The 14,315-nt window shown below is 42.7% G+C and overlaps 1 protein-coding gene across 1 annotated transcript; it reads right to left on the bottom strand.

Annotated features, from left to right (window-relative positions):
* Nucleotides 1–1,501: 1,501 nt before the first annotated feature.
* On the bottom strand, nucleotides 1,502–4,345 carry BTG1 (BTG anti-proliferation factor 1). The gene is made up of 2 exons (XM_014889097.2): nucleotides 3,939–4,345; nucleotides 1,502–2,775 (listed from the first exon to the last, which is right to left on the bottom strand). The coding sequence occupies exons 1-2, from the start codon at nucleotides 4,084–4,086 to the stop codon at nucleotides 2,411–2,413; spliced, it is 513 nt and encodes a 170-aa protein (XP_014744583.1). The 5' UTR covers nucleotides 4,087–4,345; the 3' UTR covers nucleotides 1,502–2,410.
* Nucleotides 4,346–14,315: the final 9,970 nt, after the last annotated feature.

Genomic DNA, 14,315 nt, shown 5'->3' on the forward strand with positions numbered 1-14,315 from the left:
GTCTGCAGACATATAACACAACAGAAATGTCTTTGAGTACTACTACCAGTAGAATAAATTTCTTGCAGATTTAACAATTTAAAATGTCATCTTAAAAGTAAGAATTTTTACAGGTATCAAAATGTGAGCCTAAACTTTGACTCTAAGCATGAGTTACACCTGTACTTTACTATAACACAGGCACATTCTGAAGCTTTGGTAATACATCTTTTGTCAGATGCCTACAGAGTAAGGCCTTTAAAGTTCACTGATTCAGGAGCACTTATGCTTCCACCAGTTTATGCCAGAAAGCCATAGTGTCAGAGAAACCCTAGCAATACTTTGAAGTGCTGAATATTGCCATATGTATGTAGATCACGGTAAAAATCTTATCTGTAAAGCTGAACTTTCAAAAAACAGAGGGAAAGAAATTGGTAAAAAAAAAAAAAAAAAAGCTAGACAGGTCAGTCTTATGTTTTGCTTATATATAACTAGCTATATTACAGATCAGCTATATTACACAGACATGAACTGGAGATACAACACATTACTACTGTCTAATTGTAAAGGCTCATTCATAGTTGAGCAGGAGCTGCAACAACTGCTGGCAAGTCTGATGCTCAGTTCTCCCATAGCTTGAAAGCTTGGCTGGCAAGTACGGATGGCTTTTTTTCACTTAGAGCATCAACAGCAGTTCTTGTGACTGAAGTGACCAACGTGGGTAGGCCTTTTATTAAACACTCGCAGAACAAAGTACACAGGAGATAAGGAACAGAAAAGTCTTGAGTTTTACTCCAGCACTTAGTAAGTGTAAAGAGAGTGGTAAGGAATTTCTCTCAAGTGTATCTGCTGTGCTGTATACAAATGACAGTAGTGTGGTGCTTAAGTGAATCACATCTCTACATCATCCATTAACTATGAATACACATATAAATATGGGCTTCTCACTTCGCCTCAGCCAACCTTTTAAGTTTGGGAAAAAAGATCAACATACCTTTTGTTGAATCCAATCTTAATGATTTCTAAAGTGAAAGTCTTGCATCTGAAGAAAGCAAAAGGCAGCAAGCTGCTCTTAAGGCTAAGGGACACTTGTCCCAACTCTTATTGTGCAGGGAATCCATCAGGTAAGAACTGTGAACTCGTGAGCAAGTAGGTCAAAATGGACATTTAGGTTCGCTATATCCTTCATCAGGAAGCCAAGTAAACTTTAATCCTCTGGATTTATTCAAGTCATGTTTGGTGGATGTTATTTCTGTACCTTTTCCTCATATCCTGGAATTATTTGCCCTGGAGTTATTTCCACATTGACTGATTTTACAAGGTTTAAAGTGACATATACATCGTGTTCCCCTAAACTTCCCAAGCATTTATATGTGAGGTCTTCATTAATCCAGGTCTGTACCAAGTGTTTCCTAGCATCAGGGTGCCACTGATGTTCTTAAGCCTTTATAGTACCTATTTTATTTCTACTGTAAGACAAAAATAATTTAACTGATCCTACGTAATCACGACAAGAGATTAATTAAAATGCCAAGATAGGAAACAATTTATTATAGAGAGAAGAAAAATTTCTCATCCAAAATATAGAAATCTGTACAACTTTGCCACAATCAATATACATGAACTGTACAAATTTACACCAGTTCATAATTTACCAAATAAAAGATGACTAACAAAGTTCACAAAATAGATGGTGGTTTGTGGAAAAGACTTTTACCCAATTAAGAACAAGGAAATTACAAACCAGACCTCCACTTTCTAAAAATAAGAAGTTTACTCAGTCTTAGAAAACTACAAGCTAGCAAATGTACAGATAGCTGGCTGGTGCTAACACCACAGTTCAGACAGTGTCTTTATAAGGTCTTTTTAAAGCCTGTTGCCATGGCAGATTCTGATCACTTGCTACTTTTGAGGCCAATGTAAAGATCTGACCATTTCCCCAGGTCATTCTTACTTCTTTATCTTATGTACATTTATACATATTTGTAAGTGCTAGGTAAAAGTCTGAAAATTAAAATTTCCAGTACTATGGTGTTCATAAGTCTTGTTACTGAGCTGCCAAAAATGCTAACAATTAATAAATGTAATAGTGCAAATTTACTCTGCAAGACCTACTGCAGAGAATCACTTTATAAATACAGATCGGGGTTGAAAATTGGTGTAGAAATTAAGTCTTGGAGAAACTGACACTTCCTAGATCTTCTTACTCCCTAGCAAGCTGCAATCATTTTGACTCACAGGCTATTAAATCACTGAAAGGTACTGTCCAAACTATGGCACTGTCACTTTAAAGTATACCACTCTAACGTGTGCCAGATCTTCACAGCTGTGACATGGTTTAAATTCCATAATCCATCCCCAGAGGTGCCCACCCAAAGTAAAAACCAAATTTATCCATCCATTTTAAGGTGATCCATCCACAGACTATATCTTAACCTGATACAGTCATCATATTGTAGCTTTTGGAAGGGCTAGTTCTGCCCAAGAGAAGTTCCTCCTTACAGCTTATTCTGCTGTCTACCATTTGCATGTTGGTGTTACTTTGGCTACCTCCTGCTGGTGCAGCTTCGTACAGCACACAGATGGAGCCATCCTCTCCAATGCGATAGGACACTTCGTACGGGTCAACCCAGAGAGTGAGTTCGCTCGGAAGAAGCTGAAACAGTTCCTGACTGCTCAATCCAATCCGCTGTGCTGCCTGTCCAATGAGAGGATCCATTTTGTGGTTGATCCGGATACATCGGTAACCTGATCCCTTGCATGGCTTTTCTGGGAACCAGTGGTGTTTATAATGTTCTATAAAATAAAAAAAAAAAAGCAAAACACACATTATCCTCCTTGATTCCGTGTTGAAAGATACATTCAACTCTTATTGGTCTCTTGCAAATTTCACACCTCAAAATCTTAAAAAGCTTATTATTTGAGCATCAAATCACTTAAAAATCATTATAGGCTTTCTTTCTGCTGATGATTTACATAAGTGCAATGTCCCTTGGGAAGCACTCACACAAAGTTACTATTTTGTGCTGGAGAAGAACATCCACCACCAGAAAGGAGCGAAAAGCAACTTCCTGGCATTCAGAAAAACAAGTATAAACACAGAAATTATTACATACATAAAAGAAAAACTCAAGAACTTCAAAACATCATAAACCAGATAGGAAAAAAAGACTTTTTCCAGGATCCTTTTGAGATCACACCCATGCGTAGCTTCTCACATTCGAAGAACACCCAAAAATAACTAGGGAGGAAGCTGGGCAGCATTTACCGACTGACTCAGGCTGTATTTCACCACTGTTCTTCCCAGTCTGTTTTCCATGGCGAGAAACCAAGGACTTACCTCAGGAGTTTCATCCCACCCAAAACCCTATCAATCTGAGGATACTTGTAGCCACTATCGAGGCCACTGGGACGCAGGCTTGGGATTACAAAACCCACAGGGCACCGAAAGAACCCTCGGTATTTGTTCCTAAACGGGGCTGAGGGGCGGCTAAGAGACTCTTCCAGAAGAAAGGGGAACCAAGACTCCTCGTCCACCGCTGAATTTTACTTGACAAAAAAACCCAGCTTCGGAGCATTTTTCCTCCTGGAAACCGGGCGGTTGGAGCCCTTGGCGCAGAGCTCAAGTCCGGGCTGCTCGAATGCTTTGTCTACGGAGGCAAGGGCTGGGGGGAGAGCCGCCTGCGCGACGCCCGAGCCCCTTTTGTTTACAGCCCGCTCCTGCCTCCCACACCCGCCGGGGCCGGTCGGCACGGAGAGCCCCCGCAAAGGGCGAGCCACAGAGCCCCTGTCACCCCCACGGAAGGGCTCCAGTCCTTCGGAGGGGCTGACCTCTCCCTTTCCCCCTCTCTGGGCGCCTGCGGAGCGCGGTGCCGCCCGTAGCGCCGCCAGCCCTGCCCGGGCAGGCGGCCCGCGGCGGAGGAAGGGAGCGGCTCCCACCGCGCCCACGCCGCCCTCACCTGCCAGCAACTCCTGCAGGCACTGGCTGAAGGTCTGCAGCTGCCGCTCGTTCATCAGGCCCTTGGTCCGCAGGAACTTGGAGATGAAGCCTACAGCCGCGGCGATCTCACGTATCATGCTGGCCCGGGTGTACAGGGCGGGATGCATGGAGGCGGCGGCGGGCGGCAGCCAGCTCTCCGGGGCGGCCGGCGCTGGGGCGGGACGGGTCGGGATGGGGTGCGAGGCAAGCGGCGCGGGATGGGGGCAGCGCAGCTCTAACTGGGCGCGGAGCGGGCGGCAGAGCCCAGATCACATCCCGGGGGCGGCAGCCTCCGCCTCCTCTTCCTACGGCAGGGGGGCGGCAGCAGCAGCGGCGGCCGCGGCAGCGCTCCCCGCATTTCCTGCGGCGAGGGGCGAAGGGAGCTACCCGCCCTCCGCCGCCTCTTATAGCCGTCGCCAACCGGAAGTAGCGTCATGGCGCCGGGGGCGCGTCTCCGCCAATCCGGCGATCGCACCATCGTGACGGCTGTGGCGGGGCGGGGCCGGCCGGTGGGTGACGTAATCGGCTGTAAACAAATAGAGAGGGGGGCGCGCGCAGGGGTTGGCGCACGGGGGCTGCGTGTCCGCGCTGTGGGGAGCTGTGCGCGCGGGGGGCGGGGCGCGGGGCGTGCCCGCGCGGGTTCCCGCGCGCATCCGCGCCGTGCAGGGCGCGGCGGGGCCGCGCACGGACCCGGCAGAGCGGGCGGGGCCGCGGCCGCGCGCTGTCTCTGGGGAGCGCGGAGCCACGTCAGCGGCTGGGGTGGGCGGCGCGCGGGGAAGCGGGGGCGGGAGGGGCCGCTCTGGCGCTCGGCCCCGGCCCCGGTACCTCCCCACGCGAGGGCGGCCGCAGCAGGATAGCAGCGTGGGCGATCCCAGACCGGTGATGGCTGATGCCCGCAGGCGGCGGAGGTGGTGTGTCTGTCTGCGCCCGCTCGCCTTTCCTCGGAGCGCAGGGATGCTCCGGTGGCACGACGCAGTGCCCGGCGGTCCGGGAGCCCGAGCGCGGTGCTCCATCACATTTATAAACCGTGGCCTTCAGACCGCGTCCGCACCGGCGTCTCTGGCCGGGGAGCTCTGGGCAGAGCGAAGCCTCTCCCGGACAGCCGGCGGCCCCGGGCCCTTGTGCCCAGCGCGGCGAAGCCTTCTCAGGCCTCGGCCCTGGCTCTCTGCGGACATCCCAAAACACAGCGGCTGGCCCTGCGCCTTCCCCATCGCCCTGTGCGGCTGTCCTGTCACAAACCCCTGCGGGAGTAATGTGTCAGCTAATGACTGCCAAGAAAGTGTGTCAACACCAGGCCTTGCAGTGCTCTGTCTCCCTTTTTGCTAAACAAAAGGGGAGAGGAAAGAAACGGCGGAAAATTTCTGTTTGGTTACTTCGTTTGGGTTTTGTTTAAAAAGACGAAAGTGTAGGTTCTTTGATAGAAACCTTGTTCTTTGATAGAAACCTTGTTCTTTTCCAAGGGTTTGTGCCCTGCCCCCTTACAAAGCTTCAAGTGAAATGCAGACTGATACCTGATATTTGCATAAAGTTCTTACAGTCAACGATCAGAAATTAGCCCAACACAGGCACAAACAACACACGATTTTTTTTCAGTAAAAATAATTCACTAATTAAATATATAAAAATGTGTACGCGAAATCATTTGAATAAAAGATGAAAGTAAATATGGGGTTTTGTTTGTTTGTTTTTTGCTTAGCTGGTGTGAGAAATGTAACTGTATAGTGCTTTTGGTCTTTGTACATGGGATCTATCTTAGGCTGCCAGCCTCAGGGGGCTCTCTGACTGTAGACAAGGGAAATCTGCAAAACACCTTCAAAAAATAATCCCGAGAGCGCAAACTCACAGCTTTACTGCATACTAAAAATGTTGATGTGGGTTTCAGAGCTCAGACTCATCCATTTTTTCCCTATTAACTTCTGAGTATTACATTAACAATCATGAGCTGACCCTCCGTTCTGTGGGAAGGGAAGAGCTGCCAAACCTGGCCTGTGCTTTTGCTGCTCCTCAGGTGCCAGCCATCCTTTCTTCTCAGTGCTTCTGTGGCATGTGTGAGGTATATCCAGAGTTCCCATTTCTGCTCTGTTCACAGGTTGGAAAGTGCTGTGCTCTTTAAAACCTTGAAGCAGCAGATGCTTCTCTCTCAATTCACAGCAAGGTCCACCATCCTACTGGAAACTGTCACTTACCTTGTGCAAAACCGATGTTTGAGCATCACAATTACATTAAAATAGTTACTGGAAATACTTCAAAAAATAACAACAATACTTCAGAAAATAATATAATGTTTGCCACCTTTGCCTTGACTGGAGCTTTTTTATCTGGGCCACTTTCTTATCTCTTCTACATAATTCCATCCAGAATCAAATGCTCAGAAGTTTTAGGAACCCTCAAGTAGGTAAGTGGTCTTATATAGTAGCACCCCAAAACATGAGGCTCAAAAGCTGTCTCCCCAGCCGTAACTGCCATGGGCAGAAATGCTGCTCAGATTTGAATCATCCCCCTTGAGTTGTGCTTTTAAGAACATAATGTGGCAACATGTACTTCATGTCACACTCAGTGAGAGGGGGAGAACTTTAAAAGATCCTTTTCTATCTTTTTTTTTTTTAAAAAAAAAAAGAGCTTTCTGGACATGAAGGAGTTCCTCTCAAAAAAATCTTGTGAAAAATCTCTTGCAAGTCAATAAATTCAGGACTCTTTAGCAATCAAGTTTTCATAATTCTTATTGATTCCAAATAGTAGCAGCGTGTATAAAACAATCTTCTCTGTGGAAAGGATAAAATGCTGTGCATACAGATCCAGTCCACTGGTCCACCACTACCTTGGTGTTCACTGCTTGCAGTCACCAAGCTGTTCAAGTGTAACTTCAAGGCCAAGGCTTGAGATGCCTGCCAGGAGGATCTCATCCCTATCCATGGGTGTTAACAAGGTAACTGGAGCTTCTGATACTGTTGTCCCAGTCCAGGCAAGTCTACTTCCATCTCAGCGCTGTGGCGAGCAAAGGACCTGCTGCCATTTATGGCCTGTGAAATTCTCCCAAAGATCCTCATCTTTGAATTCTGCAGGTTCTTAATTGATGAGGAAGACTCTGGCATGCAGCTCACAACATTATTCAGAGTCAGCTTTTGATTGGACTGTAATGGAGAGTATCAAACAAATTAGCCACGCTGTAGGCTGTTGTTAGTTTGTAGCTTAGCTTCCTGGCAGTTGCCAGCATGTTTCACTGATCTACCATGCCACTCTGAACTTCTTCAGCGCTTCCACATTTTGGCTTATATGAAGTAGTTCTTTTTCTCTGGCCAGTTCCTAGCTGTCTACTCCTGTCTCTGCAGCTCCAGACACAGAAGAGGCAGTTTGCCTGCTTAATAGTGCAAGATGCTCACTGATACGTTAATGGCAGGGTGCTGAAAAAGGTAAATGTGAACATTTAAGAACTGCCTTATTCAGTCCATCTGATACTTTAAATGAAGCAGAGGCCCTAGGGAGAAAAATTAAAGAAGAAGGGTATGTGATCATGTAATTAAAGGCTGGATCATAATGGATATGCACAGAAGGGTTGAATTAAGGTTATACTGGCAGGCCAGCTTCTGATATTTCCTAACTTTCAAGGAATACAATGAAGCCTTAACAACATTTCTTTCACGTTGTTTTGGCAAAATCTATTTTTTGACATTGGTTTGGAGAGAGCCTAGCACTTTGTGAGTTCTGTCATAATGGAAGTAAGCAATAGAAATACATTTTTATCTATGCCACACACACACACATACATACCCTGCAACTATTGCAGCATGCTCTTTTCACAGCTTTTTCTGAAGGAAGCTACTGAGTGTTCTCTATGGTAAGTGGAAAGATTCTAGAGTTCAACAGAGAAGAATTAGAGTTACTTGATTTTTTAAAAAATTTGCTCTAGTCATAGGATCTGAGTTAGTATATATTTGCTTTTAAAAATAAATACACTACATGTTCATCATGGATACTTTTCCCTGTTTGAGAACTTATTCCTGACTGAATAAGGAAATACAAGAAAGTGTGAAAGCTTTATAGTCTTTTTATGTGGTATCTTATTGAAGCCTTTCAGTGTAGAAAAGTGTTAGGTCTCCTCTTCCTGTTTCACTGTCAAGTCTAGATAATTTTTTGCATTGTTTTGCGTTGACAAAATGAAGAAATAACAATTGATAAATAATTGGTATTTGTTTCCAAAAAACAGTATATATGCCTTAGATTGGCATAAGCTTTCTCTCAGCTGTAAGCTGAAGAGTACTGGTTGCAATACGTAAAATACAACAAGCCATTCTATGTAGAGTTTAATTTCAGTGTAGGTTGATGTCATTAAAATGCCACAGTATTTTCATCATTTACTAAGTGTTTGAAAATGTATAGGAAGAGGTTGCCTCTTTTTTTTTTTTTTTTTTTTTTTTTTAAATTTATGCAGAAGAAAGCTTTCCATTGGATGCTTTAAACATTTTTCAATGTTTTAGCCCTTTTTAGCCTTTGAATATTCAGTGGCAGCTGTAGTGACATTAAGTTGCTACTCCAAGAGGCAGATGCAGCCCGGACTCCCTGCATGCTCCTCAGGGGACCTCATGGCCTGATTGTGAGTTCCCACCTTGTTGTGTAAAGTTTTCAAGCAGACACTCCTCAAGCTACAGTGGTGATATGAGAGTCCTCCCTGGAAAAACTTTGGCTGCATGGCTTGGCTGTCGACACAGACCGCAGTAGCCAGCCCCTCTCGCTGCAGGTGAGTGCCCCTGTCTGCCTTCCAAGAGGAATGTTGGAAGTTCTAAGGCTTTTTTTCCCCTGGAGCCTTGAGAGCAGGCTGTCATTCCTATTGTGGTGGCACTAGAAATGTTTGGACTTGAGCTCAGGCTCAGATCTGGGCTCAGAAATGTTGCATGGATCCAGCCCACTGGCAATGCAGCACTCTGCAGTGAGGAGGGGGTAAGGGCTTTTCAGCTCCAAATGTAAGCCTGTCTCTCAACCCAGCATTGCAGCACTGCACATAACTGCAGCGTTGGAGCAGTGAGTGTTTCATCCTGAAAGTGTGGGGGTGAAGAAGTCAGTCATATATTCTTCCAAAATGGAGAAGTCTCGCATCTGAAAGGATAAGATAGACTGGTAGGAGTCAGAGAAAGGGCAAAAGTCTGACTTGTGACCACACTGGGAACTTCCCTCTCTTTTCAACATGCTCATGCTTACACACAAACCCACACGACTACAGTCTGCATTTCTAAATCGGTCTATCAGGCAATGAATTCCTCAAACCACTTCTCACTTAAATAAAGTCTTGTTTAAGCAAGTGGGACTAGTACCATAAGTCAGAATCCCATTCTACAGTCCAGGAGTTGTTTAACAAACATTTCTGCAGGAAGCTTAAGATGGGATGGAATGAACTTAGGAATTAAACAGGATAGAATAATCTAGATGAGATAAGCAGTCATTCATTGCAGTCCTGAATGGAAGTTGTTAACAATAATATTGAAGCAAAAGTAGCTTGTAAGTGAAAAGAATGATTCAACAGTTTGTTGTTGTGCTCTGCAATCAGATGTTGTCATCTCAAATTTCAAATTTTTACCTTTCCTGTAGTTTTTCATAGTAAATCTGGGATGGGAGGGATCATAAAGAAGTTTATAGCTTACAGAAGTTTATACTTCTGTTTCTCAGGGCTTTATTTTTTCTGGCCTGCTGTATAATTTTAGGAAGACCTGAAATAATTTCAAACACCCTTGTCTGTAGTGCCTGCATTATGGGCTCTTGCACTGCCTGGTGACTGCCAGAGCAGCCTGTGTTGGTCACCATGGGGATCACAGTCACACTATGATCAGGCAAAGCAAAAAACAGGAATTTTTTATGATACTTCTATAACAGTGTTTCCTGACTTTTAGAATTAAAACTGTGACTGTTTGCAGATTTTAAGTGAAAATTCCATTAAAATATTTAAAGATTTTAAGAAACCAATATGTTGGTCCTTCAAGTAATTTTTCCCCTTAGTATTTGCACCTCATGTACTTTGATTTATGATGTAGTTAAAAATCTAGACATATTTTAATAAATATCTGAGAAAAACCCCTTTCATTTATTTTCCAATGATGTCATAAAAATTTCTTAAGCAGCTCTATTAAGATTTGTGATTTGGAAATCAAATATGCTTTTAAATAGATGGCTCCTTTGGAGCAGTTATTAAGTAGTAGCAACCAAAGCTTCACCAAATCTGCTTGTCTCAAAATGCATCAAAATAGCAAGACATGGAGCTGTTTTAATGGTAACACTGGAGGTTTTAGGCCAGGTCTGCACAGACTACAAAGGATATTACCTACTACACACTTACCAAAACAGAAAAAAACCCCAGTAGAACAGTAATTGCAATATTTAGCTAGATATAAGCACCTGCCTCACTACATTCCCAACATCTCTTCACAAAAGCTGGACATGTGGGTTTTTTTGGCTTGTAAATCAGGTGTCTCTGCATGTGTTACATTCTGTGCAGGGTCTGGCTTTGGAGGTCAAATTATTTCATTTTAGCTGGGTTTTTTTTTTTGTCCTTTTGTTGTGGTCTGTCTATCTAAATTCTGCATATCAGTGCAGTGAATACTTTGCTGCAAGAACAGGCACTTATCTTTTTCCCCTCATTTTTTTTGCAGTCAACACTTGCCACAGCTTACTCTACTACTATCATTTGTAGTCATGGCACTGCTCCTGTTACAGCTTTTTTTCTCCTTGCAATGGTATTAACTCAGGCATTTTAATCAATCTCAGACAGAATTCTCAGGACAAAAAAATTAATTTAATTAGTTCTCTAGGACAGATTTGGTAGGGTGAAGGAACATCACAGAGAGATGTTTATCTTCCTTTGGGTACTGAGAGATTTTCTGGATATTATCAGGTGGGAAAAATAATTAAAATCACAGCTACACAGTCCTGAGTTGGTTGTGTAGCTTTATTTACAGTGCTGTTCAAATGCATTTACGTGTGAACACTTCAGTCATGCTCGTGTGGCAGTGTAGTCACTCATCCCTTTAACGGGATTGCAGTGCGTGTCGCATGCCAAAAATTAAACTGTTTGGCTGCTCCCCATGCAACCTGAATTCTTTCCCCAGATGTGATGAAGAAACCTGAGCACTCAATAACTTACTTCCTTGAATTCAGCCATGTGAGTAACGTTCCTGACAATGATGAGATTATCTTTATAATTGCAAATGAACAGGGTTGTGATTTTAGGGCCCATATCTCAAGACTTTGGATATCAGAGATCCCATTGGTTTTGCTTCTTTCTTAGACATGTGCCATAAATTGAGGAGCTTGCTTGGTCCTACAATGCCTATAAATTACCTATTCCTAAAAAACAAAAACAAAAAACCACAAAAAAACCCAAAACAAACAAACAAACAAACAAAAATAAATAAATAAATAAACCAACAAAACACAATCAAACAGAACTCCCTTCCCCCCCAACCCTAATCAACCACAACCAACCAAACAAAAGAAATAAAAGGAATAAAAGGTTCTTGTTTTTTAATGGTACTATTTTATAGGAAACAAGAGGCAGTAATCTAGTTATTTTACCAAAAGAGTAAAGGTTTTTTCCTCAATTTTTTTAAAGGAAATCAGAAAAAATTAACTAAAATAGAAACAAAAATCTTGACAGCAGAAACATACACTTCTATAAAATTAGACCATCGGTTCTGACTTAGATTAACCAAATATCTTAAACAAGCATGTAATGACAAAAAAGAAAATCACAGATTTTTAATTAAAAAAAAAACGTAAAAAAAATTATGCATAGCATCTGTGAATCAAAAAATCCCAGCCTTTTGATCTATGTCTTTTCATTTTCTGCTTCCAACAGCACCTTCAGTGACCGTTTTCCCCCGTGTTTGTCTCTGATGCATTTTCAGAGACAGAGGAACAAAAGCTGCTCGATACCACTCTTACAATAGCAAGGAGATGTGCCTGGCTGTGTGGGAGGAGCCACTCAATTCTTCCGTGTAGTGCTGGGTACACATGCTTCGAGCAGCATTAAGTGTTCCTGGGAACAGGGAACAGAGTGTTCCAGCAGGATCTAACGTACAGGCAAAGATAGAAAGCCATTTTCTTCACGACTATGAAGTGCATTAATACATGATCCCAAGCTTGCAAAGGACGAACCTACTGTTTCAGAACTTTTTCTTTTTCACATCTTAATTCACTTCTAAATTATTTAAGAAGACTCTCTGGGGATTTTTTTTTTTGAATCATGATTTTTTTAAAAATTCGCTGCTTTATGAAAGCCTGCTTATAAAAAATTACATAAGAGACATAGTAGTTGCATAATGCATCCCTTGAGGAACTTCATAAAATATCTTTGCAGCCACATTTTCCTCCCTTTGGGTTTTTGTGCCCCACAACTCAGCTAGCAGTCAGTGGAGAGGGAACAAATAGAAATTCATTTGAGATAACAGGAGAAAGGAGACCTAGAGTCATGTGCATCTACACTGCAGACTAAGAACACGAGGCTGTGCTCTACCAGAAGCAGGTGGAGTCCCACCAGCTGTCTCAGCCCTATCTGGTGCCACCTCACTGCAGCCACCTCAGGCCCCAAAACGGTGCTATTTCATGCCAAGAAACCAACATGTGCAAGGTCAAGGCAGGGAATGTGTGCCACACATTCCTTTCCTCCGTGTAGACATGTCTTTATTGTTTTGACTCAGTTTTGTTACCCTGGAGCTGTAGAATATTTCCTGTAGTCATCTCCTTCCACCAACTCAGAGCTTTAGTTTCATCTACCAGGGAGCATGGTTTCAGTAGAGCCATTCCAGAGCTAGTGATGCCACCACCCAAACACTTCTGTTTCACATAAGAGTCAAAGAACCAAACTAAACCAAAACAACAAAATTTCCCCATTGTCCCACTTGTGCTGAAATTTTCAGATCTGTTCAAAGCTACCTCCAAATGTGGGTGCATATCTCTGGATTTTCTATATTGATATCACAGAATAGAGATATTTATTAGGGATGTCCTGGAGTGATAAGAAAACTACTTCAGTTGCTACAGTCCCAGAGAAAATTACCTGTCCATCAGTTATGCAATTTCCTACTTTGCATCAAAAGTAGATTCAATAGTTTCTATAAAGAAGGCTTAGTAGTAGCTGACATTTCCTGAAGACTGGGCATATTTTTTGTTCTTAAGGTAGTGGAATGTACAGTAAGAAGTAGTCATTGTAACCTGAATTTGTCATGTACATGTTTTAAATTGCTAGACTAATGCAGTGATTTCAACATGAAACAGCCTTAGAAGGATGAACTGAGCCATACTTCACTGCTTTGTTGATTTATACTCAACATTTCACCCAATGGGCAAAAGTACAAGGATAAATTTCAATTGCTCAAGATCAGAACAGTAGTAGTTACTGCCTTCAGCCTAACACAACACCGATGAAGGTTCAATATGTCAAGAAGTTTTGATGGTATGAAGAATCCTACTTTCCATGGGTACAGGTGGAAATTTCACCTTCTGTCATGTTGGAGTGCATTAAATAGCTGGATCTCATTTCATTATTGATCTAATCTCAAATCTTTTTGACCCTGTGTTTCTAAGTACCAGAAGCTTGCTTTAGATCCCCCATTCCAGCCATAAAGCAGTTACAATGACCACAGAAATGCCAGTTTCATCGGTGGAGGTTTTAGAACAAAGGCAACAGCAGTTTTACTACTCCTGATGAAGGTTAACAGCCTTCTTTGTGAAGACAGATAAATAAAAGATTACGTGTAGTAAATAAAGTTATGGAAGGTCACATAAAAATGCAGCAATGTTGCTCATTAACTCCAAAGATTGGAGACCAAACAGTTGTTTAATGGAGAGTGGAAGAGAATTTTACTTGCACTCATTTGAAGCAAATGAAACAAAAGTAGTGGCATATTTTTGTTTTATAACTGCCATGAGTTCTCTCCAAGTATTTTTATACTTATCATAACTAAATTCTTCATTGATTATGTATCAGTCACACTAACTCCTTGAAAAGAAGTTTATTTATGCATACCTTCCTCTTCCAGAAGCATAAGGTCAACATATTTGTGTGCACAAATATCAGTTTTTCACTGGGGCATGCACATCCCAAATCCAACATGCTTTCTTCTGGCATCAGAGGAGTTTTGCCATGAAATTCTGTATAAAGATTTTTCATTATTTTGAAAGATTTAGGAACCTTGGCTTTAAAATTTACCAAGCCTATTTTCTTTTCTTTTCTTTCATTTGGTGGCTTTTAACCTGTTGACTGACTTTCATGATTGTTTTGTTTGTTGTTGGTTTGGGTTTTTTTCTCAGTTTTAACTGACAAAACATTCAGATTTTGGGAAATTGATGAATTCCTTCTTGCCAGTAGAAAAGT

This window comes from Sturnus vulgaris, chromosome 5 (assembly GCF_052056855.1).
Source record: "Sturnus vulgaris isolate bStuVul1 chromosome 5, bStuVul1.hap1, whole genome shotgun sequence".
Classification (NCBI taxonomy): domain Eukaryota; kingdom Metazoa; phylum Chordata; class Aves; order Passeriformes; family Sturnidae; genus Sturnus; species Sturnus vulgaris.

Bases quoted from the DNA above. Each gene is read 5' to 3' on its own strand.
- BTG1 (XM_014889097.2), bottom strand. From the start codon at position 4,086: ATGCATCCCGCCCTGTACACCCGGGCCAGCATGATACGTGAGATCGCC. The intron at 2,776-3,938 runs GTGAGGGCGGCG...TTTATTTTATAG, and splicing joins CCTGCAGGAGTTGCTGGCAG to AACATTATAAACACCACTGG.